Below are 25221 nucleotides of genomic sequence, written 5' to 3'. Positions count from 1 at the left end.
TATACTTGAAGGGTCATCTCAACAAGCAAATAAAGACCTCATTAATAGGAGAAATGGACAAAGCCCAAAGCATTTAAAGTTCTTCTTATTAGTCTTCTCAAAAGATGAGGTCCAAGCCAATTAATATCTTTTGTAATATTTTTAGAATAGTTTCAAGATAGAACATTAAAAGGGAAGTAGTAGGAAAAGTCACTTTTCTAGAATAAGGAAGTGACTTAAAAATGGGTGGCATTTACCTTGTCTTTTCATATGCCTTGCCTTTTCATTTACAAGTGACTCTTCATGTATCTTACCTTTCATGACCGGTCCTCTATGCCTATATAAAGAGGAGCCTTGATTTTGTAAACATAAGTTGAAAGTTGAATATTGAAATTGAAAGTAAGGTTACTCTCTAGAATTTGAGTGGTTTCTTTGTGAGACTTGCTTTCCTTCTCTTTTTCTCATCTTGTGGGTCTTGGGAATCCTCAAGTGGTGGCACTCCCACTCATCTTGGAGCCTTCCACCATCCAAGTGGCGTGATCACTCCCATTGTCTTCAACCACATAAGTCTTCTTCAACTTTGCATCTTCTTCTAACATACCCATTCCATATCAAAAACTCTAAAACATGTCTTTGTTGTTTTCTTGATGTTTCAATTGGTAGAACTTGTTTAGTTTCTGTTTTAGTTTGGTTCTTTGTGTTTGTTTGCTGTTCTTTATGGTTTACATGTTCTTATTGAAGTTTCAATCGGTTCATATGCTTCATTGTCTTGTTTCAATCGGTTGAAATTCTAGAAATGGGTTTCCATTTGGTTTCCTTGTTCTTGTTGTGTTCTTGAATTTCTTGTAGAATCTTGATTCAATTCTTGAGAAGTGTCATAAATGGGTTTTCCCCTAATCAACTCACATTATTGGTCTTCTCAAAAGATGAGACCCAAGCCCAAGAAGCCCAACCCATGGGAGCAAGGCCAAGGTTTTAGGAGATGAGCATCATTGGATGTCTCTATTTTTAATTTCTTTTTTAGTATTTGTAGTAGATCCTAAAATGAAGGTGTAGATATAGATATAAGGGGTGCAAATGTACAAAGATAAGTCACACCTTCCATGTGACATAAAAAGAAGGTGTAGGTGTAGTTTTAGGAGGTTCCAAAGAAAGAAACCAAGTCACACCACTCATGTGAAGTCACACCTTCCATATGACTTGTTTTTTGTGGCAATTTCAAATGAGTTTCATTTTAATTTTCCCACCTAAATTTCAGCACCCTCACACTATAAATAGAGGTGTCATGCTCATGTAAATTCAGAATTTGAATTTTAAGAAAGTTTACTCTACTCAAATTGAGAGAGAATTATGTGAGACTTATTCTCCTTCTTCTTGTCTTATCTTGTGAGTGTTTGGGAAGCTCCAGGTGGGGACATTCATGCACTTATCTTGGAACAATCACCTCCAAGTGGCATGTTCTTCCCTTCCATGACTACAACCACATAAGTTCCTTCTTGCTTCATCTCCATTTCCATTTCCACACATTATTCTACAATTCTATTCGGTCATTTGTGTTTGTTATTCATTTCTATTCGGTAGTTTGTGTTCTTGTTCAATTCAATCGGTTCAAATGTGTTTAGTTGCTGTTTTAATCGGTTAAATATATTGTTCTTGCTTTCCTTTAAGTTTTCGCATCATATCTTGTTTTATTGATTTTGTTTTGTGTGTTTTGTCTATTCAATTGTTGTGTAAGGAGTTGACACTTGTGTTCATGAGTTTGGTTCATCATTTGGAAGGCATTGAACTCCATTGATGTTTCCTTAAGCCTCCTTAATTTGTTCTTAAAGTGTCACAATTTAAAGAAACTCCTAATCAACTCACATCAAGCAATCACTCCACTCTTTCTGAAAAAGATCTACTGTTGATCTATTGCATCATGAACAAAGTGAAGATCAATTGGATCCACACCATCAAAGAGCATATGCAAAAGTCCATGAGGTTATGTGATTTCCACTATCCCTATGTTATTTTAATCTCTAAATTTCTTCACTATTTTTAAGTGGATATAGAAGGGGAGTTGGCTGAAGTTATCAAGCCCTCAAGTGAGATTAACAGTGGATCCCTAAGAAAAATGGGATTTACAAAAATTTATGGGAAATGGGTGAGCAAAGATAGTGATCAAGCTGGCCCAAGTGGAACAAATGAGGGTGATGAACCTAAAGATGCAGCAACACAAGATGAACCTGCTGTTGAGACTCAAGAGGCTGATCATAATGATGCTTACATGGGAGGAAGGATGACCACAATGTCTCCTTTTGAAAGATTGATGATCAACCGCGTGGACACCTTTGCTGAGAACCAAAGGAATCTCTATGACTTGTGTGAATCAAGCTTTAATCATATGGATTCACATTTCTCAACCCTGGATGAACAAATTGAAGATGTTCAGAATCAGATTATGGAACTCCAATTTGAAAGGGAGGACAGTCCTTCTTTCTAGTTTGTTGGTTCAAATTCTTTTCCTTTATCCTATTTTTAATCCTTCCTTTTGTCTATTTGTGAAGACAAATAGGGGGAGAAATATGTTGGGATTTGTAAGGATTTGTAATGTTCTTATGTGTGCTTTTACTACTTTTGAACAATGCTTAAACACTGCTTTAAATGGTTTAACTTTCAAAATTTAAAAACTCTGATACAAAATTTCAACCGGTTATTTCTGTGAAATAACCGATTGTTTATCTGTTTTTTGCACCTGTGTATGTTTGTTGGTTTCTCATCTGATTTGGCTGATGTTCCTATTTGGAAATCACCTAGTGGGAACTGGTTTCTGGTGCTTATTTGATTGGAATAGATTACCATGTGTTTCTATGTTTGCTCATGAATGCAGGTTGAACAGATTCTAAACAAAGAACATTCCTAAAAGCATCCCAAAGATTTGTCTCCACCAAAATAAAGGGATATTGTAGAGCACGGGAGCTTTGATGTTTCAAATCTAGATGAAGCTTGAAGTTGTGCTGCTTTTGGTTTGGGTTTAGATTAGATTGTTTAGAATCTTTGTAAAATATCAGTTCTTAATCCTTGCACAAAGCTTGACAAATTTGTTTTAAAGAAACAAAGTGTTTTTCCAAGCAAAGGGAAAACAACCGATTAAATTATCGATATAATCGGTTATTTCTCACTTAGCTGTCTTAAAGGTTTTGAAACTTTTTTTGAATTGGTTATGAAACTACCTGACCCATTCAACCGGTTAAATCGTGGTTTCAACCGGTTAAATGTGTGTTTTCATAACAGTTTTTTGAAAACTTGTTTTAACTATTTTGGATGTAATCAAAACTGATTTAGCTCATTAAAATTGCCTTAAACGGCTAGATTTCAAGTGTTATAAATATAGCCCTTCTTTCAAAGTAAAAGAACAAGTTTTTTTATACAAATTTGAGATCAAAGAGAGAGATTAGTTTTTAAAAGAAGTTTTTCAAAGTTGCAAGATTGTTGTTCAAGCTTTGTTTTGGTAACAAGATATGATCGTAGGACTTCTTGTTTTGTGCAATCTCAAGTGTTTTCTATCCTTGTCTAGATTCTTGTAATTGTACTTTCTTAAAACTGTTGTGTGTGTGAAATCCTGTAAAGACAGAGGGTGTTTTGTCTTGAGGTGTGTGGTGTTGCAAAGAAGGTGAGTGGATCTTGTGGTTTTCAAGGTCACCTCTTTGTGGTGTGTTGATCTAATCTGGAATTGATTACTAGTGAAACTCAGAGGTTGTTTTGAGAACTGGATGTAGCTCAAGAGGAGTGAACCAGTATAACTCCTGCTGTGTAAATTTCTCTATCTTTATCACCTTATAACTGTTTGATTTTATTTTGGTTTTGCTGCTGGTAAAAAAAACGGTCAAATCGTGATTTTAACCAATTAAAATTTTGAAATCAGTTTCTATATAATTGATTGATTGCTTTCCTTCTTTGCTTATCTATGATTGTTTGATAAAGATTCATTCTTAATCAAATCTTTGAGAAAATCTTTCAAAAACAATTCAACCCCCCCCCCCCTCTTGTTTAAGCCATCAATTCTTACACAAGTGAGTCACACTTGTAAGAAGAGTTCTTGTAAAGCATTTCTAGATTTTCAAAATCAGTTTTTGAATTCTCCAACTCTTCTTCCAATGCCTTGACTCTGTTTTCAAGCCAGTTATTCAACCCTTTCAATCGGTTGTTAAAGAGAGACAATTGATTAGCTTCCTCATGTGATTCTTTAAAAGCTTGAAGAAGTTGACTATAATTTTCAGCATTTAAAGAAGTATAAGAACTTACACTACTTGCATCATCCTCTTCCTTGCCCATCAAACACAGATTAGCTTCTTCATCTTCACTTGATGAGGAGCTTGATGAAGAGACATCATTTTCGTCCCAAGCAATGTAGGCTCTTTTAGATTTTGCCTTCTTTTCCTTCTTGCTTGACTTCTTCTCTTTGTTCTCTTTATTTGGGAATTCTGCCTTTATGTGCCCCTGTTCTCCACAACCATAAAAATTATATTTGTTAGCATTAAAATCACTAGATTTTTTGTTGTCATACCTCTCTTGGTTGGAGTCTTTGTTGCGGTTCTTTTTCAAGAATTTTCTGAACTTTTTGCACAGCAAACTAAGAGTTTCTCCCTCACTCTTATCACTTGAAACTTGATTATTCTTGTGCTTGGCAGCTTTTAAAGCAATTTTTCTCACATGCTTATCTTCACTCTCTTGAATGTTGAGTCTATTCATCTCCAACTCATGTTCCCTAAACTTTCCAAACAAGGAGGTTGTAGTCAAAGATGTCAAGTCCCTTGATTCTGAGATAGTCGTGACTTTAGGTTGCCAAGATCTATCAAGACATTTGAGAATCTTGATATTCAACTCTTCTATGTCAAAGACCTTTCCAAGACTCATGAGGTGATTGACAATATGAGTGAACCACTTATGCACATCCGCAATCGATTCTCCTTTAAGCATTCTAAACATCTCATACTCTTGGATTAGAGTATGTTTCCTTACCCTCTTTACATCGTTAGTTCCTTCGTGAGTTACTTCTAGAGTATCCCACATCCCCTTAGCAGATCCGCATAGAGACCCTGAAAAACTCATCAGAATTTAAGGCAGAGGTGATACTATTTTTTGCAATGCAATTAAACTTTGCTCTTTTGTTTTCTGCATCAATCCATTGGGACCAAGGCTTTTCAATAAAAACGCCATCCTTTTCAAGTTTAGGAATAAAAGGGCCATTTTCAATTGTATCTCATATTCCTCTATCAAGAGATTCAACAAAGATCTTCATATGTACCTTCCAAAATTGGTAATTCAAACCATAGAACAAAGGTGGTCTATTTATTGAAGCACCCTCCCCAAAAGGTAATTTTCCAGGCATAAGAAAAAGATTTTTAGGATCAAACTTGAATATTTTTCAAGAACCAAACTCTTGATGTCAATTGTTATAATATATGGCCTTAAACAAGACTTGGGGGGGTGAATTGTTTATGAAAGATTTTCGCAAAACTTGAAGATATAATGAAGTTCAAAGCAGAATCACATATACAAAAATCCAGAAAGCAATCAAACAAAATTGTTTAATTTGATTATCAGAAATCAACTGGTTGTTTTTGCGATTCAACCGGTTGTTTTTATCAATAGAGTTAAAAACAACTTAAAAGCAAAATTTAAATGAGTTCAGGGTAAGAGAAAACCACAAAAGCAATTTATACTAGTTCACTCTTATACCAAAAGCTACATCCAATCCCCAAAAACCACTAGGTATCTACTATGCAATCAAAATCCAGTTTACAAACACACCACCAAAGAAGTGACCTTGAACACCTCAAGTCACGCACTTCCTTTGGAACACAAACACCACAGAAATCAGAATACCCTATGATTCTGCACTAACATAACAGTATTCAGAAATACAAGAGATATAGAAAGGATTACACCTGATGAAGATCAAATCAAAACATTATAGCAATCCTATTCCACTTCTTTGAAAAAACCCAAAAGCTTGAATGCAAATCTTGAAGACTCAAATCTGCTTTCACACCTTCACAAATGTCTAAAAATTGTTCTCTCTCTTGAGGAGCGTATAACAACCTTTTTAAATACTCCAAAAGTTTGTTAAAACAATTTAAAGCAGTAGCCTATTTAGTTAGAAAACATTTAAAGCTGATTTGCAAACTTAACAAAAAATTTTGTTATGGATTTTCAAAAAACAATCGGTTGAATTCTTGAAACAACCGATTGAATTGGTTTGACAGCAAAGTCAACCAAGTCAAACAGCTTCAAACCCTTTTCAAAAACCACTAAGTGTCAAACAACTGATTGAAACGATAAAACAATTGGTTGTTTTTCCACTTCTTTATAAAATAATCTTTTGCAAAAAGGTTATGATTCCAAACTATTTTAAATTCAAACAGAGAGTGGATTACACATTAATCTACCCAAATCCCACCCACACAAGCAGCAACTTCAGCCTTCCATCAAACACCATGGATTTAGAGACATCAAAGCTTCAAGATCATCCTTGATCAACAAAAGACACACTCACTGACTAAAATGAATTTTAATCTACTAATTAATCAAATTTTTGCAAATTACAACTTAAAAAAATACAAATAAAATTAGGTCAACAATTTTGATGCACAAAAAATTTTAAGACCTATTTTATGCACTCTTTCACTTGTAACTCCTATGTGTATATTTTTTTGTGTAAGTTTGATGTTGTCCCTTGCTATGCCTCCTTAGGATCTTCAACCTTGGATATTCAGTTTTTAACTTCTTTAGTGATGTAGCTTACACCCAAAAATTTTAGCTCCACAACTCACCAAAACACTTTTTTGGTCACTTACACCAAGAGAGGTCAAACAAGTTTAAAGCAACAAAACTCAATTTAAAATTAAGGACTACTGAAAATGGAGTTGATATTTGACATGACTTGAAAGAGTATTCAAGAAAATTGACAAGAAAAAATTAAGGCGCACAATAAGAGGTAGCACACAATTTGAAACCTAGAGAATGGCACTAGAATAGATGAATAAAACCAAAATTGCACTACAAAATTTTGTGTAAAAAAATTTCTCAACTTGCCGAATTTATGATAGGAAGATTACTTCAAATTTTATATTGAAATTTAAACCACAAAACCTCAATGTTTAAGCTCAATGTAGGCGCTGGAATTTCACAAAAGCAGTGCGCCAATTAATTGCAATAATTTTTTAAAATTCACTGCCACTTCAAATTTTTTTCAGAGTCAGAATTTTGCACTCTGTCTGTTTTTCATTTATCATTTTTTTTTCTATTTTGAATTTTGCTGTACCTTTTTTTCAAAAAAAAATTAACACATCAAACTGCTCAAAACCATAATTTCAGAATTTTTCACCAACGGAACTAATTTTTATAAACGTTTTCAACCAATACAGAAATTGTGAAACAGAGGAATCCTAAACTGGAAATAAAAACAAAATTAAAAATTTCAAAAACACAATGGAATTTAGTGGAAATTGAACTTGTATGGAACTAACAATGAGTATGAACTCAAATCTGGAAAAATTAAAATGCACCAAAGCCCAAATTCAAAATAGAAATTGTACTAAAATTAAAATCAAACAACAAAAGTACTACATAGAATTGATGACATTTTTGGATGCACATGACATTGACAATACTTGAATGGATTCAAAAATTAAAATGACTCAACCAAATAGTTTGCACCGATTAAAATCACAAGAAGACTAAAATAAAACCAAATTCAAAATAGCACACTCAATGGAAACCTATAAAATACAAAATGGAATGTTCAAGAACAATTGAACAATTAAAATCGAACAAAAATTTAAAAACAGCAACACAAACTAAAATTAAAACTAAAACAGCAAGACAATCATGATTATGATGAACAACAAGGAATTAAAAACAACACACACAAAAATAAAAGAAGAGGAGACATTTATCTCATGAAGAACCTTGGCTCTAGATACCAAATGATAGCTTTGTCTTCATTCCATTTGAATTTTTGTGGTGGATTGCAAAAGCTCAATGGAAGTGGCAGACAAGGATGGCTCCAATGGAGCTATGGTTTCCTTGAAGGTGCATGATAGGTAGGGAGAGTAATTGGTTGGGCCATATCACTTGGAGAAGGTGAAGAAGAAGATTAAAGTGTCTATCCTAAAGAGACAAGACAAGAGAGTGAGAAAGCATGCAATCTTGACAGCAATTCACTCATTCATTAATCTTCAAAATTCATTAGCCAAGCACCCCTTTATATAGCTTAGAGGTTTGACCATCGTACAAGAGAATTGGTAGGAAAATTCAAATGGAAAATGTTTGAATTAGGCGCCTAATATTAGTTCACAAGGCAAGCATGACAAGGTGTGCTCCATGTGACTCATTTTGGTGTAATTGACTGGCCTAGGTTAATTAAGAGTCTTCTAGAAACCCTAATTTAACCTAGGTTGATTTTTAGATGCCTAAATCCAATCCTAATTACAATTAAGAAAAATTACAAGTAAAATTCCTATTCTACTTTTGACAAGAATGTAAATCCTACTCTACAATTGTACACTAGGTTTATGGCATTTTTGAACATGTATAGAAATGTTTCTTTACCATCAGTATCAGAGTCCCAATATTCTTGTATCTTCCTTGCAATGGACCTAGTAGTTGAGCCTGAACTTGGACCTGAGCTTGGCTTTCTTTAATCAACACTCCTTGCACGAGGTGGGCCAAACGCGGGGCAGGCTAGCCCACACTGTTACCCCTAATTGAAAATGTTTAGTGATAGTATAAAGTGATTTGAATTGCATTTATGACTAAATTAAAGTGTAAGAGTGGTATGTGTTTGTTTTGTATATCTGAGTGATTGGATTTAGTTTAGAAACAATTAATATATATGTTGACAAAGTAGTTCATTGATTGTACCCTTACCATTTTGAGTAAAGAAATGCCAATTTTAATGTTGTAGGTTTATGAAAATACAAGTTTAAATGTAAATTTTGGTGAAAAATATTAATAAGATCAGTTTTGAGAAACTTTTTTCTGCATATCTCACTCAAGCGAGAATAAGGTGAAAAATAGTGTGTTCTCGGGTTCATTTTCGCTCAAGCGAGAGAGGATCTCGCTCAAGCGAAAAAGGGGTGAAATTTAGGGTGCTCTTGAGTCCATCCTTTCTCAAACGAGAGGATTTTTGCTCAAGCGACACTCATTCTCGCTCAAGCGCGATTATTTTTTCTCAAGCTAAAAAAACTAAAATTTTAAGATTTGCTTATGTGTTTTTGTTTTATTATAGTTTATTGTTTTTAATTAATTTATATGTGAGTTTTAATTATATATTTAATTAAAATTTCTTTAGTTTTATGTGTTTATTTAAAATTTGGATAAAAAAAAATTGTTTTCCTTACAAGATTTGGTGTGATTAAATGGTATGATTTTGGATCATGTAAGATGTGAAGTACGCAATGATGTGAAAATGTTATCGAGTCATAGTATTCTCAAGAAAGAAAATATTGTGTTGAGATTGTTAGCAAATTGTATTGATTTGCGATGTACTCTAAAGGGACAATCTTGACCCTAGTGGTATCTTGGAATTATATAGATGAAGAGTATCAGGTTATGAGAATCAAAAGAGGTTCATATGTTTTTGTTGGGGTGTGAAAAAGAACATGGTCTTTCAGGTCAAATAAATTAACCATGACATACAAGGAGGTTGAGGTTGATATTATTATGCGCATAATTGTGTGAATTTACAATAAGTAGTATGATAGGGACAGGTCTCTGAGTGTTAATTTCAATACACTAGTCTTTCGAAAATAGAGTTGAGTGTCTATGATCAATGGATTTTTTATGAGTAATGTGGAATCTTGGATAAATTTGTAGATACTTAGTCGTTTGTAAATGAAAATTGTTTTATTTAAAACTTTATTGAAAATTTTAAAATAATTAGCTTACCATGTTACTTGTGATTACATATGATATTTCAGGTAATGGTGCTCCACTTTGAATTGAAGGAGTAGTTTATGTTTAAAATTTATGTTTTACTTAGTATATATTAAAATCTGTATAAAAATGGATATATTTAAAATATTGTAAGATTAATATGTAAATATTTATTTGATACTTCATACATATTATAATTTCATACGTGGTAAAACAGGAATGTAACAAAATCATTATAAATAAAATATTATAGATAAAACAAATAATATAAAAAATATGGTATGAAAAAATAGTATATAAAGGAACGAAAAATAATTTTTCACTCAAGAAAAAAAATATATTGAATACAAGCACTGCTCCGGTCAAATAGTTTTCCACATTGCACTACTTCAAATAATTTTCAGATAAAAAATTGGTTATGGACATTACTTTAAATAGTTTTGATGGCTGAATTATTCTAAATAATTTTCATTTATTCTACTCTTTATAAAAAATTAAAAGTGACATTTTATGTATACAACATATCTGTGGTTATCCTATCCCAACATATTTGTCCCATATATTATATTCTCCCAATCTAGAAACATCAGAAAATATATTTTTCAAAATCGGAAGCATCTTTTCTGATTTTATTGTAATCTGTAGCATTTTAAAGGTATCATATCTGTATTATTCATTTAAAAATTGTTATGCGTAACTATTTGCTTTGATTTTAAAACCGTTACATTACATCTGTTTCTGTTAGTTATTGACACGATGCAAATGCAGATAGTAAACATATTCAAACGTATCAGTGTTTGATTAGAATCTTCTGATATCTGAACGTGTATGAAAACAGGGATGACCTAAATACACTTCACCTAAAATGCAAATTTAAATGAAAATCCTAATAAATATAAATGAAATAAGAAAATTGCATGGGCATTAGATTAGGATCAATAAGAAAATTGTAGCTTTGAATTGACTAACTTCACCAGTTTCATAATCATATTCAACAGTACAAAACTAATTATATTAAAACCTAATCAAACAGACCCTCAAGCCTGTTTATTTTAATTATATCCCAAATCTTAAGGCCCCAGGACAATTTTTTCAAAGGTGAAATTTTGAGTGTTCAGGAAATGGCATTTGGATTGGGGTATACAATCAAACTCTTGAGCCTGACACTCTGAATTCATGCCTGTGCATACTTGGAACAGTTTCTCATACATAAAAAAAAAGTATCTGGATACACTACTTGGACATTATAAAAAATGAGAATGCAGCAGTGTAATGTTCATTCCAATTTAATAGCAAACTTGCATCTATCAGGGGAAGCACTTCATCCTCTGCAAAAATGACGCATGAAAGCTATGTTAACAAGTGGAACAAACATTATGGTCTTGATTCTGATAACGTTTCTTATTACCTGTCGTTCAACTTCGACAGCTGAGGCAGCTAGTTTAAGCTTCAAAATTGATCTGTCTTGCTGACAATTTTCTGTGTCTTTGTCTTATAGAAAGTACAGGCAGCAAGATTTAGTGGGAAAGAGAAGAGAATCCAACACCAATATTAAGAAAAGCTAAGAGACGAACAGACTGAGTACTAGATAGAACTTGGAATTGCTTTTCCATCCAAAATCTGCAATGTATCCTAATAGTAATCCTGATCAGGTTACTAACTAGCATGGGAAATCAAGCAAACGAGACTGGACTTTCTATAAGGATATGATTACATCAGGGTTTATCCATGAGTCTATTCTAATTTAACTTTGGATGAGCTTTCCAGGGACACACATAAAATTATCCAAACTGCATTATTTTGCAAACTGCATATTTTTATTGAGGAACAAAGGGAAGTCATTGCCTCTAAACTTGAGCTTTGGAGTCAGACTTTGGATAAAAAAAAGTTTTACTTGAATGAGAGTAAGAAAGATTACATGGAATGCAATTTTATTGGAAAACAAAGGGAAAATAATTGAAAATAAAAATGAGTCTTTGATATTATTAGGAATCGGATAGATTTAATTTCTTCGTACTTCTCTTTTTATGTTAGTTTCCCTATTTCCTTTAACAGGTTTAGTGTTTTAGCCTAGAAGAGAGGAATGTATTCAGTTTTTTTTTTTAACAGTTGGAATCAAAGCTCCTGATCCCAAGGGCTCAATTTCTGCTACCACTGTTTTGTTGTTGTCTTGCTACGTTGGCGACTGACTACACCAAGAGGAGCATCTCCTCATCTCTTCCAGATCCCCAAAGAATTGCGGTCATCCAAGTGCCTGGTCTTATAAGTATCAGTTCCATAAGCTTATTGGGGTGTTGTCTTGAAGGTCACATATATAATGGTGTTAGTTTTTTTCAACACATTATCATTCTTCCCTTATCTTATTATGTCAAGTTCCAAGGTCTTGTCTTTGGATCAGTTTCCTTGGGCTATCAAATGTATTTTTATCTTATTATCCCTCGAACCAAAAGGAGTAAAAGTGTTATCACCTTCAATGAGGACAGATGGATGAGGATTTATATACCTCTGTTTTCAGTTTGGATGGATCAATAACGTGGAAGGGTCATTTCAAACAAAGGGGGTTTCTGAGGTGACTATGGAGGGAAGAGCTTGAGTTGGTTTCAAGGGTAGGAATCTTGTACTCATACCGATTTCAATAATGTTTAGGAACATAGACACTAGGCTTTTTCTGCCATCCAGGATCCAGAATCTTTACAACATCTTGTCAGATCTAAAATAAGAGGGCTTGGGGCACGACTAGAGGGAGCCATCTGAGACTTTTGCCAGAACACTTCTAATCGTAGAGCAAGTACAGCTTTTGTATTTGTCAAATAACTAGTTTTTATCAGTCGGTGAACCCAGAGATGCATCACAAAAAATATGGGCATCTTCCAATGCATTTTTTTACAGTATTAGTAATTCACGATATAACATTTGGTATTAAAAGCAAAGTTACCACCACAAAATTTAATTCCTATAGTCTTACTCAATTTTATGTTTCAGTCCCTATAATTTATTCTTTTGGATATCAGATCTTTGTTTCAATTTGTTCGATTTTGGCTCCTGTCATTAGGTTTTAGCCCCTAAATATGTGTCCCTAATTTCCATAAAGATCTGGTCCTTATAGTTTCAAATTGCATATTGGTCACTGAGGGACAAAAATCTAAATATACAGGGCTAATATTCAAAGGAATAAGGAAAAAATCCAAATCAGGTGAAACTACTAATTGCTAATTTTAACCAACAAGAAACAAAAAACATTAAATTGAAAGATTCTTACCATAGTAATATGATGACAAGATGGTGATGCGTTCCATTGGCTGGAAAAAGAAAAACAGAATTATCCAAGTACAAAGGAAGAAGTAATCATGTTGAGTAACTAAAGTTTGCACCAACAACATGAAACGAAAGATAAGCATATACTATTAGAAAGCCAGCAGAGCTAAGAAGGTACAAAATAGGCAATTGATCGGTTTAATGCTGATAACAACCCCAGCAAAGTTAAGAAAAAATTAAGTTTCAAAACATTTAAATGCAGACTTCAACATTCAGTAATAAGCATAAAAAGTATTAGAAATACCAGCTTGTAGTTATTAACTTCACCCTTAAACATAAACAGGTGTTGTCACATGAATATAATTTTTTGAAGGCAACATATCAAACGAGAAGAACTCCTGTTATTGTAAGAAATAAGCACAATAAATATGGACAAACTATTAGAAATTTAGGTCATACTTAAATTATCAAGATTAAAAGATAAATGCACAATTTTTTTAAATGTTCAAGTAATCATTAAATCTTGACTGTCAATGGAAGTTTGCATGACCAAGATTTATAATTCTCATTTCTCTCAACAACCAAGAGTTATAACTTAATACAGGATTGAACATTCTATTATGGGAAAAAGGAACAATGCACAAGATGGATAAGATTTCCAGTTTACCATTACAAATATACCCTCTTTACGGGTAGGTAGTTGCTCGAGCTTTGCCAATGTTTCATCACCTTTAGTAACTTTTCCAAATATTGCATACTGAAAAGGGCTTACATCAGTATATCAATCGTAAACATCACAAGATATGAGTGAATGGTTTGCAACGATATTATATTGCAGTTATAGTTACCAAACCTTTCCATCAAGATGAGGAGACTCTCCAAGTAGTATTGAAAATGAGGATGAACCACTGTCTGGATCATCATACCTGTGAGAACAAATTCATGAGTCAATAATATTTTCTCATCAACTTGATGAAAACTTATGTTTTCAATTCATTTTAGTTTTCATCTTTTAGATATCAAATTATTTATGCGCTTTTGCCAATAACAATATTTAGGAATAGTTCGTTCATGACATGGAACTAAAACCTCTATGACTAAGTGGTCCACAATGCAATCCTTATTGCCCACATTTTTCTAAAAATACAAGTTAGAAACTTTCCAACACAAGGTAGGAAGGCCTGTGTATTACTATTGTGCACACAACAAATCCAAAGGTATCTTGCTTGAGGGGACATGCTAGATTACTACTAGATATAAAATCATTCGTGAGCTTTCACCCAAAAAACTCAATTACCAACATTATGTATGTACTTGTTCTTCTCAACAGTTGTACTATGAAACTCGAGCAATCATTAAACCTCAGCTAGAGCAGACCAAGGTAATATGATGAAATGTAACGCAAAGCTAGAACACCATATCAAAATTGAACAACCGTTTGCTGAAAATCTACACTGATCATGAAATCAAGAGCTTCAGCAGACATATGCAAGCAGCAATTACTTTCTAGAAAGACCTAACCTTCCCATGGAAAGAATACCCCGAACATGTTTGACGTCACTAAATTCACCAACAACAGTCTTTTCAGCCTCTCTTTTCTGATCCTCATTCATGGGAGCTGATCTTCCATTCGCAACATCTGCTACTTGGGCCACAAATCCCTTATCCACCTGGGTATTGAATCCAAAACCATTTACTCACAAAGCAATAAAACACCCACCGACTTCATAGAACCCAATGCTCATTAGTTTTCTTTCCAGAGAACAATACCCGAAAGAAATGGTTAGTGTTATAGCCTCCAAGTTTCACGAGCTTAAAAATATGGTCAACAGTTTTGGGTGCAACAGTTGGAAAGAAACCAAATTCAATATCCCCATACTTTGTCTGCATCAGAAAACACAAGAATCTAAGTGCACACCACAGGTAACAAACAAAAGGAAAAATTTGAAATCAAATTCAGAAACAAGTTACCTAACTGCAAGCAAGATGGGACTTTTCATTGTACATGCTACTTAATTCCAGTTTTGACTAATACGCAAAACATAAATAAATTAGATTGTCTCTATCCACAACAAGGGTATCCAAAGTCTGAGCTTCTCCACTACTTAATAGTTAAAACAGCTAGAACGTGTGATTAGTTACAAATCAGTTCCGATAATTTTGTTAGAATAAGTCAGGTGTTTTTTTGTTCGTGGTTCCTATCCTGTAATCATGTAATCCCTTTATTTTCGAATGAGTAGTTTGTATAGACTTCTATTTAACTGAATCAAATGTCAGTGCAGTGTGTGGCACTATAGAGATCTGCGCTACTGTTCAAAAATCTTTTTATCTGATTGAAGATCTTTTTTTCTGATTTTAATAGAGAACACGACTGCAATTCTACAGCAGTGAAAGCACTAAGCATGCGTCAGACTCAGTTCAAGCTTTTACTGTAAATCCAAGAATTACAAATGAAAACAGAAAAGGATCAAGCTTCATAAAATATTCAAATAGAAAAACCTGAAAGACGACGCGAGTCGATCCCAGTTCGGGTTCCAGAGCGGAAATTGCAGATATTAAGGCTAACAAAATGCAACCTTTGATCCAAAATCTGAATCCTTGTATCCACATTTCGTCCAACGTTAGATTTAGCACCTTTTCACCTCCTAAAATTAGAGTCAACCATTACAAGTACAGAAAACCAAAAACTGAAAGCTTTTTTCTGTCAGTAGTCGGTACCATTCGTATTATGTTTCTTCTCTTTTTTTCAGGAGATTTGTTTGGCGGTTTCTTCCTGTACCCCAACAAATGACTTCCGCACCCTATCATTCTTGGAAAAGACCATTTTACCCCTTTTACAAATGACTTTTAAATTACTGTTTTCGAAATATTTTTGGAAATATTTTCTGGAATACATGAATTCTAGATTTACCATTTCAGAAATTAAAAAAATGTGTTCTGAAAAAGATATTTTAAAATGACTTTTTGTCTTTCAGATTTTCTATTCCATAAACACATTTTGCTTACAGAACTCCTATTCTGAAAATACTTTTTACTTACGAAACCTTTATTCCGAAATCAACCAAAATTATCAAGAATAATTCGGGTAATGTATAGAATGTAGGAGTGCAGGAAGAAAAATGTAGGGGTGCAAGAAGAAATACCCAATTCGTTTTCAATTATTTGTTTCCAAATTCTTCTACACCCTTTCATTTTCTTCCTACATCCCATAAATTTTCAAAATACCTAAATTATCCTTGATAATTTTATTTGAGAGCATAGTTTTTATGGCTTCCATGGCAATGGTTGGTTTGTAGGTGTGATCATTGTGGTTGGTGCAGCAAACTTTAAGCTTAATGGAACTACGGTGAAGGTGTTGACGTGTTTTTTAAGGCTTCACTGGTGGTTGGAGATAAGAAATGGTTGTGTTGAACTATTTTTTATGAATATGAGGGCGTGTAAATTTCTTGAAATTGTGTTCTTGGAATGACTTTCAGAATCAGTAATTCAAAAGATAAAAAAATAAATTCTTCAATCAAAATCCATAAGCTAGAAAAATAAATCATTCTAGAATGGGGTGTTCCAGAAGTCAAACGTATTTTGGGGATAGAAAATCTGGAAGAGAAAAAAGTCATTTCAGAACAACAGAACACAATTTCTTACTTCCAAAATGGTAAGTTTGGAATGTAAAAAATGTGTTCCAAAAAGGGTTTTTTCATAATACAATATGCATGCACTCCCCCAATTGGCCTCTGAAATTGATTTCTCTGCAAAAGTTCTGGATTATAGATTTCGGAAGTAAAAAAAAATCGTTTTATCTTCCCTCTCCTACGAACAACATAGCGCGACTCTAAAACCTTCGTCCATTAAGCCTTCTCCGATGAACAACGTAACACCACTCCAAAACCTCTCACTAAGTAGCGCAATGCAACTAGAATGCACCACAATGACAACACAAAGACACCAAAATCGCAAGGTTCACAATGCACACTATAAACACAAACATTAGAGAGAAGAAGGAGGAACGTTTAGACTAGAGTTTGTTTACAAAATTTCAGGGTTATTTTGTCCTTTCATGTTTTTTGTGGGGTGCAGGAAGAGAAATGTAGAGGTGTAGGAAGTGTTGAGATATTTTTGAATAAGTCTTATGTTACTGTTATGTTGTGCTAGATATTAGGCATTAGTTATGCAGCTGTTAGATATTAGGCATCAGTTATGCAGTTATTCTAGTTTTTAGGAAATAAAAATCTGTTTCCTATTTTTCTGGTTGTTTTTATTTGTTTGTTATCCTACTGATGTATTGCCTATATAAAAGGCTATTGATTGATGAATAAAATAGTGAAGTTAACAGTGGTATCAGAGCTTGAGTTACATACAATAGCAGCAGCTAACATTCAATGGCTTCCTCAGACAACTTCGTACAACCAGCTATTCCGCGCTTCGATGGTCACTATGATCATTGGAGCATGCTCATGGAAAACTTCTGGAGGTCCAAGGAGTATTGGAATGTTGTTGAATCTAGAGTAGCAGAACCAGCAACAGGAACTACGAAAGCTCAGAAAACAGAATTTGAAGCCTTAAAATTGAAAGATCTTAAGGCTAAAAATTATTTGTTTCAATCAATCGATCGTTCCATTTTGGAGACTATTCTTTGCAAAGAAACCTCCAAGCAAATTTGGGACTCCATGAAGAAGAAGTATCAAGGCAATGTGAAGGCAAGAAGGGTACAACTCCAAGGACTCCGAACTGAATTTGAGAATTTGCGTATGAAGTCAGGAGAAGCAGTTGCAGATTTCTTTTCAAGAACTATGGCAATTGCAAACAAGATGAGGATCCATGGAGAGAAAATGCAGGATATCACAATTGTTGAGAAAATTCTTCGATCAATGACACCGAAATTTAATTTTGTTGTCTGCTCTATCGAAGAATCGAAGGATATTGATGAACTCTCCATTGATGAATTGCAAAGTTCTTTGTTAGTTCATGAGAAGAAAATCATCCAACAAGATAAAGAAGAGCATGAGCTGAAAGCAACCACAGATAATCAGTTTAAAACAAATGGAGGTCGAGGTAGAGGCCGAGGTCGGAGTAGGGGGAGAGGAAGCTATAGTCGAGGTAATCAACAGTATCATCAGCAAAATGATAATCAATTTCAAGGAAGAGGAAGGGGACGTGGATGTGGAGGACATGACTCAACAACTCAGAGACCAAAGTTAGTAGACAAATCAAATGTTGAGTGTTATCGCTGCCATAGGTATGGTCATTACCAATCAGACTGTCGAACAAATTTAAATAGACAGAGTGCAGAAGTATCTAACTTTGCAGAGAAGGAAGAAGAAGTTTCTCTCTTGATGGTGTGTTATGCAAGTGAAGAAACTCAAAATCTGTGGTATTTGGACACCGGGTGTAGCAACCACATGTGCGGAGACAAGAAGGCCTTTTCTGAATTGGATGAAAGCTTCCGCAATACCGTCAAGTTCGGTGATAACTCTATTGTATCTGCCATGGGAAAAGGCAATGTCACTTTACATGCCAAAGATAACTCTTTTCACACAATTTCTAATGTGTTTTATGTTCCATATTTAAAGACCAATTTACTTAGTATTGGTCAGCTACAGGAAAAGGGTTATGAGATATCCATTAAAAATGGATTATGTCGAATTGAAGATTCAAGGTTGGGTTTAATTGCTCAAGTTAGCATGACAGCAAATCGTATGTTTCCACTTCAGGTGCAGAGTTCGAGTTCTTCCTGCTTCTCGGCCAACGTAACAGATACATCGTGGTTATGGCTTTTTTGTTATGGCCACTTGAGTTTTGGTGGCTTAAGCACTTTGCAACGAAAGAATATGGTCAGTGGTCTCCCTCAAATTGAATCCGACATTTTAGGATTTCTTGTATTGAAAGTCTTCTTGACAAGGGATTTCAGGTAAATGTGTCCCATTGTGATAAAAATGGTACAAGTGGTTGCTTGTGCGAAAGTACCAATGTGGAAGAAACTCGCACTTGAAGGGGTGATTGCTAGAATTACAATTGAGTTTGACCCACATCGAGTGTAAATGAATCTGAAGAGCAGTATATAAGAAAGAAGACTCACATACTCATTGTCTTAAGGTTTTGGGTTGGAAGTGGTGTCTTGACTTTCTTATATGAAATTATCATGACTTATTGGTTTTGAATCGCCCTAGCATTTTTCCACAGAAAAAAACTCATCATTTATAAATGTCTTAGTTCTACTGGGAAAATTTACATTTCAAGGCATGTATTCAATTTGCTAATGGTTTCCAAAAATACTAAAGTTGTGTCAACTCATGTTTTTATTTCTTCATCACCCTTTTGGTTTCCAAATAACATGAGCAATAGTCAATCCCTCCTTGTATGAATCATCAGCAAACTTCTCCAAGAGTATCATCAAATCATGTAAGCCTCACTTTATTCACCAAGAGAATCAGACAAAACAATTGATGCAACAAATTCTGAAAGTGTCAAGTCCAATCAATCATCAACCGAAATTGACACCATCAGGCTGCCAGTCAGTGGAGAAATTCAAAAAGAATTATCATTCTATGATGACTAGAGGGAAGAGTGGAATTTTCAAGCCAAAGTTGCCATTTACTGATTTTGCAGAGACTACTAATAGTCTTGACACAACAGAGCCTCACAGTGTTGCAGCAACTCTAAGTAAATGATAATTGGAGGAAGGCGATGCAAGCTGAGTACCAAGCCCTTCTCCAAAACAAAACATGACATCTAGTGCCACTATCCTCTAAGCATTCAGTGGTTGGTAGCAAGTGGGTCTTTAAGCTCAAATGGAAGCATCCAACACCACAAAGAAAGGTTGGTTGCACAGGGCTTTCACCAAACTGCCAAAGTAAACTTCCTTGAGACTTTCAGTCCAGTCATTAAGCCCACTACGATAAGAATTATGCTTACCATAGCTGTCTCAAAAGGATGGGTGATTCAACAGTTAGATATAAATAATGCATGCACTCCCCCAATTGAGCTCTGGAATTGATTTCTCTGCAAAAATTATGGATTACAGATTTCGAAAGTAAAAAAAAAAAACATTTTATCTTCCTTCTCCTACGAACAACATAGCGCGACTCCAAAACCTTCATCCATTAAGCCTTCTCCGATGAACAACGTAATGCCACTCCAAAACCTCTCACTAAGTAGCGCAATGCAACTAGAATGCATCACAATGACAACACAAAAACACCAAAATCACAAGGTTCACAACGCACAATATAAACACAAACAATTAGAGAGAATAAGGAGGAACGTTTGGGCTAGAGTTTGTTTAACAAATTTCAGGGTTATTTTAGTCCTTTCATGTTTTTATGGCGTGTAGGAAGAAAAATGTAAAGGTGCAGGAAGAAACATGCATAGAGACTTAATTGTGTGGCTGGAATTTCTTCTTTCACCCCATACTTTCATTTTATACCTTCATAAATATAAAGTTCTCACTTTGCCCTTTGTCCTTTTGATTTAAAGTTTTTGTTTTTAGATTTTGCAATTTAATTTTTTGTTTGGATTGTGAAATCAAAAATTTCTTCTATATTACACATTTCAATTCACACAACCCCCCATTTTCTCTTTACTCCCTACTTTTTTCACAAGTTTTATGAAAACAATTTCTATTAATATATTACAAAAGAACTAGTTTTACAAAAACAAACAAAAAAAATGCATAATAACTTGTAGCCGAAATAAATACATCACAAGACCTAATCCCCATAAATATATAAGAGGACATAACAAAATTAAATGTTTAGTGTTAACTTATTCAATTTAGTTTTGTGCAAAAGGAAGTAGCTCTAATATGAATTAGAGCTTTCAATGGAATTTTCTTTCTACACCCCTATAATTTCTTCCTTCACCTCTACAAAGATGAGGCGGTGAAATTTTTATGTTACCATTAACAAAATAAATAAATAAACCTACAACACCCATTTTATCTTATTCATGTTCTTCTAGTAAATCTCAATGGTCAAGAAATCTCTCTCAATCTTCCAATTTCAACGCAAATCGCAACCAACTTTTCTCCTCTTATCATTATGAAACCCTAAACAACCTTATTAGTAAGATATAGATCCTGATAAGAGGGAGTGTCTATCACAAGGAAGAAAAAGAGCGTCAAGGAGGGAGCACCTATCGTGACAAAAAAGAACAGTGCATGTCACTAGTGTTTAGCATGTGAGAGATTCTGAATAATTCGGGGATCGTGAGAAATTCTGAATACATCTACATTAGGAAAAGGAAACCTTAAACAAATTTTGATTACACTAAGGAGAAGACACAATAATAACACTAGCACCAACACCTACCAACCATGAAGTATAACTATATTGTATTATGTGAAAGGTGTTGAACCAAGTGGTGTTCAATGTTTTGAAGAATCCAAATCCTTTGAAGGATGATGAAGCCTCTGCTTTGCTTGATGCTGCTGTGCTGGTTTAAGCTTTGTTCTGGGGTAGTTTAATGTTGTAATCAACCCTTAGATTAAATCTCAAAGCAATTAGCATCTCAATTTTTAACAAAGCAAAATGTTTTTCAAACTAAGTTGAAACAACCGATTGTTTTGTCGAAACAACCGATTGTTTACACTTAGGTGTTTTGAGAAAGTTTGAAAACTGTTTTTGAATGGTGAATTTTGTTAAGTAACAAAACAACCGATTGATTCGAGGAAACAATCGATTGTTTGTTTTGAAACCATAACATAAAAACTGTTTTCTTTGACTGAGCTTTAAATGCTTTAACTGAATACGCTCCAGTCATTAAATGCTTTGACCAATCTGTTTTAAATGCAATTAAGAGTTTGTTAAGATTTGATAACAAACTATATTCTTAGATATATTCTGAAAAACTGTTTTTAAGTTTTAAGAATCTTGAAACAAAGTTTTGATCTAAGAGTTTTTCAAAGAGTTCTGAGATTTCTTAAGAGTTGAGAGATTGATCAAGGTGCTGAATAGGATTCTACTTGTATTGATTTCAGATATTCATTTGTAACAAGTGTAATCTTTGTAAACTGCTGAACAATTCGTGTGTGTGTTTTGCTGAGATTGGTTGTGTGTTCTTGAGGTGTTCAAGATCAGCAATCTTAGTGTTGACCAAGGAGAGTGTGTTTCTTGAGGTGTTCAAGGTCATTCTCTTGGTTGTTGTGTAAGTGATCAAGGTGTGATTGCTTAGTGGATATCCTCAGGGTTTTTGAGAAGACTGGATGTAGCTCTAGTTTGGAGTGAACCAGTATAAACAACTGTGTACAATCTCTCTATCCCTAACTCTTTAATTTCAGTTTGTTTGTTGTTTGCTGGTATAAACAACCGATTGTTTCGAAGAAACAACCGATTGTTTTTTCTAGTATTACAGTTTTGCTTGTTGTTTTGGCTAACTGAATTGCTGAATCAATTGGTTTCTAAAATAAGTTCATTCTAGCCTTGAAAAGTTTGCGAAAACCCCTTTAAACAATTCACCCCCCCCCCCTCTAGTTTAAAGCCATCTTTTCTAACAAAAGGAAGTTGATGTAGTTTACAAATTGAGAATGCGACCTCATTACTAGCACCTTCAATTATATACTTAAGGAAAAGACAAGTCTGAATTTTATTGAGTTTCTAACCAACATCAATTTTTCATTGATTTGGTAAACACGGTTAATTAAAATAAATCATTCATGGCAATTGAAGTAAGGAAGAGCATAAATTTGTATGCATCTTTTCTATCTCAGTTCACGCAATAAAACAAATCAGAGTAGGAAAAAGGAACCCTAAACAAATTTTATTTACACCAAGGAGAATACGCACACCAGATAGAGGAGCACGAGAGAACATAGATGAAAAAGAAAAACTAGATATGTAACACATCCTTGAACATAACAAACGCAACAACAACACCAACACTAGCACCCACCGACCACGAAATCTCATCTCTTAAGCATAACAATTCATTAACTAAATTTGCATTTTTGATGGCATAATCCATTAATATAAAATTTGTATTCTGGATTGTGTAATCCAAAATGTAAAATTCTATTTCAGATTTAAAAACACCTTCTGGATTGTACATTTAGCATGATGCATTGTAGATTGCACAATCTAAAAAAGATGACTCTAGATATGGAAATACCTTTCTAATTATACAATCTAGAGTACATCATGCTAGAATGTAAATTTGAAAGCTTTTTTTAAATCCAAAAATAGTTTTTAGATTGTAGAATTGAGAAAGTGTTTTTTTTTTTTTTTTGTAAACTTAATATAGATTGTGCAACTAGAATGTATTTTAGGATATGGGAAAACCTTTTGGATTATGTAATATGGAATGCAAAATTTTATTTCAGATTATACAATCTAGAATGCATAAAATCCAAATTTTTATATTCTAAATTTTGTAATCTAAATTCCACAATCCAAAATTAAAATAAAAAAAAAAGACATGGAATTCATAAGGGTATTTCTAGGATTTATAGAATTATGGAAGTGCAGGAAGAGATCATGAGGGTGCAAAAAGAAATTCTCCTATAATAGTTATATTCCTTAGTTGTGGGCCTTGGATTAAATTGTGGTTCAAGGGTTCAACAGAAGGGGGAAAACCAGAAAAGATTTAAAAATATGTTTTTAGAAGGCAAAGAATTATAAAGTTAACGATGATGTAGACACGCTAAAATATGTTTTATGACTGAAGAAATAATGTGTTGATGTAAAGAAGGCAAACTAAATTACATATTCGGCAGTAAGTTTCCAATTAAGGATTCAAGACACTATCTATTTCTCATTTTCCATTGGTAAGGTTTAATTAGAAAGAAAAGAAAAACATTATTTTTTGAGTGTTCATTTAATGTTTGCAGAAAATTAGCGAGGGAAAAAGCTATTGGTACAAAAAAAAATGAGAAGTGATTATTATGATGAAGGAGAGTTTGAAATGTAGAAAAGTAAAATTATTGGTACTTGACACTAACAGGCCTAGCCTGAAATTTTGGGCGCATGCTAATGGTTTCCACATAGAAATGATAGTAACAACCTATTTTTACTATAAAGCACTTTGTAAAACACAAGTGTGGGAGAAAAGATGAACACTATTCACATTAACATCAAACTCAATCATTGTTACCAAACTGTTCACTAAGCACAGGAGAAGACTACTACACAGTTCACCCTACCCTCTTGGAAATCCCAGAGAAAATTCCTTCAAAGTAGGTCAAGAATTTCTTGCATTGAGAAAAAAAAAAAAAAAAGGTGGCATATGTGCCAGGTTTAAAAAGATTGTACTTGTGATCACATTTTGGCCAGGAATGCCACTGAACCAAAACTTTATTCGGTAATAAATTTAAAAAGATTTTGATTCAGCACCTTTCTCAATCAAGTGCAATTGCAACGTTTGTTTTCCATCAAAAACAATTCTATTCTTCTTTAAGCAGTACATGAACCTGATTCCAACTCTATTATTGTGGCCCAAAAGCCCACCTCCATATCTGCTAATCCTAATCCCTATCACTTGCAACAAAACTTTACCTCTAAAATCATTAAACCAACCTAATCAAATATACCTTTCATCATTGGATATGCTTTATATTCTAGTAATTAAAAAAAAAAACACAAACTCAACTTAAAAATATCATGCTTCAAACTTTGAGTCAATATTTAAGAAAGTGATTTTCTAAAGACACCAAGTCTATATGGGAGGAGCATTATTTTTGAATTAAGGTGCAAAATTGACTAAACTACTGTTTCAATGATTTCGACAACAAAACATTGGGTACATATACATTGTACATTGTAAATACTAGATAATTATGATGCATTCTATTCAAAGAATTAATTGTCTTTCTCCTACTCTGCTGTTTTAAAGGTGCTATATGGAGTACAAAGAAAAAAAAAATGCTATGTACTATGTTATAGTAAATTACATCTGTTTTTAATTTTTTATTTATTGAAATACTCTTTTCTAATTTTAAACAACATTGACTTTTTCTATTATTTATTTATTTCTTGTCTTTCACCTATTTTTCACTTCTTTTCTTCTTTTCTATTCGTCTTAATTTTAGAAGAAAAAAGTCGTTCTTTTTTATCTGTTTTTCAGAATTTTAATTTGATTTTT

General features: G+C 33.6%; 1 protein-coding gene across 2 annotated transcripts; it reads right to left on the bottom strand.

The window, feature by feature from the left end:
• Positions 1-10829: 10829 nt before the first annotated feature.
• On the bottom strand, positions 10830-15885 carry LOC137810775 (peptidyl-prolyl cis-trans isomerase CYP23). 2 transcript variants are annotated; one of them, XR_011080968.1, is made up of 8 exons: positions 15655-15885; positions 14926-15039; positions 14677-14825; positions 14009-14081; positions 13823-13912; positions 13160-13199; positions 11309-11520; positions 10830-11228 (listed from the first exon to the last, which is right to left on the bottom strand). XR_011080968.1 is itself a non-coding variant. In XM_068612199.1 (8 exons), exons 1-8 carry the CDS (start codon positions 15763-15765, stop codon positions 11208-11210), a joined length of 681 nt encoding a protein of 226 aa, XP_068468300.1. In that variant the 5' UTR covers positions 15766-15883; the 3' UTR covers positions 10830-11207. The 2 variants fall into 2 exon arrangements, 1 of the variants encoding a protein (XP_068468300.1); XM_068612199.1 differs by having other exon boundaries at positions 11309-11391; positions 15655-15883.
• Between the last annotated feature and the right edge of the window lie 9336 nt (positions 15886-25221).

Source organism: Phaseolus vulgaris, chromosome 2, assembly GCF_000499845.2.
Source record: "Phaseolus vulgaris cultivar G19833 chromosome 2, P. vulgaris v2.0, whole genome shotgun sequence".
NCBI lineage: Eukaryota > Viridiplantae > Streptophyta > Magnoliopsida > Fabales > Fabaceae > Phaseolus > Phaseolus vulgaris.
The sequence above is the reverse complement of the archived record's forward strand: the minus strand, read 5'-3'. Positions and strand labels throughout refer to the sequence as shown.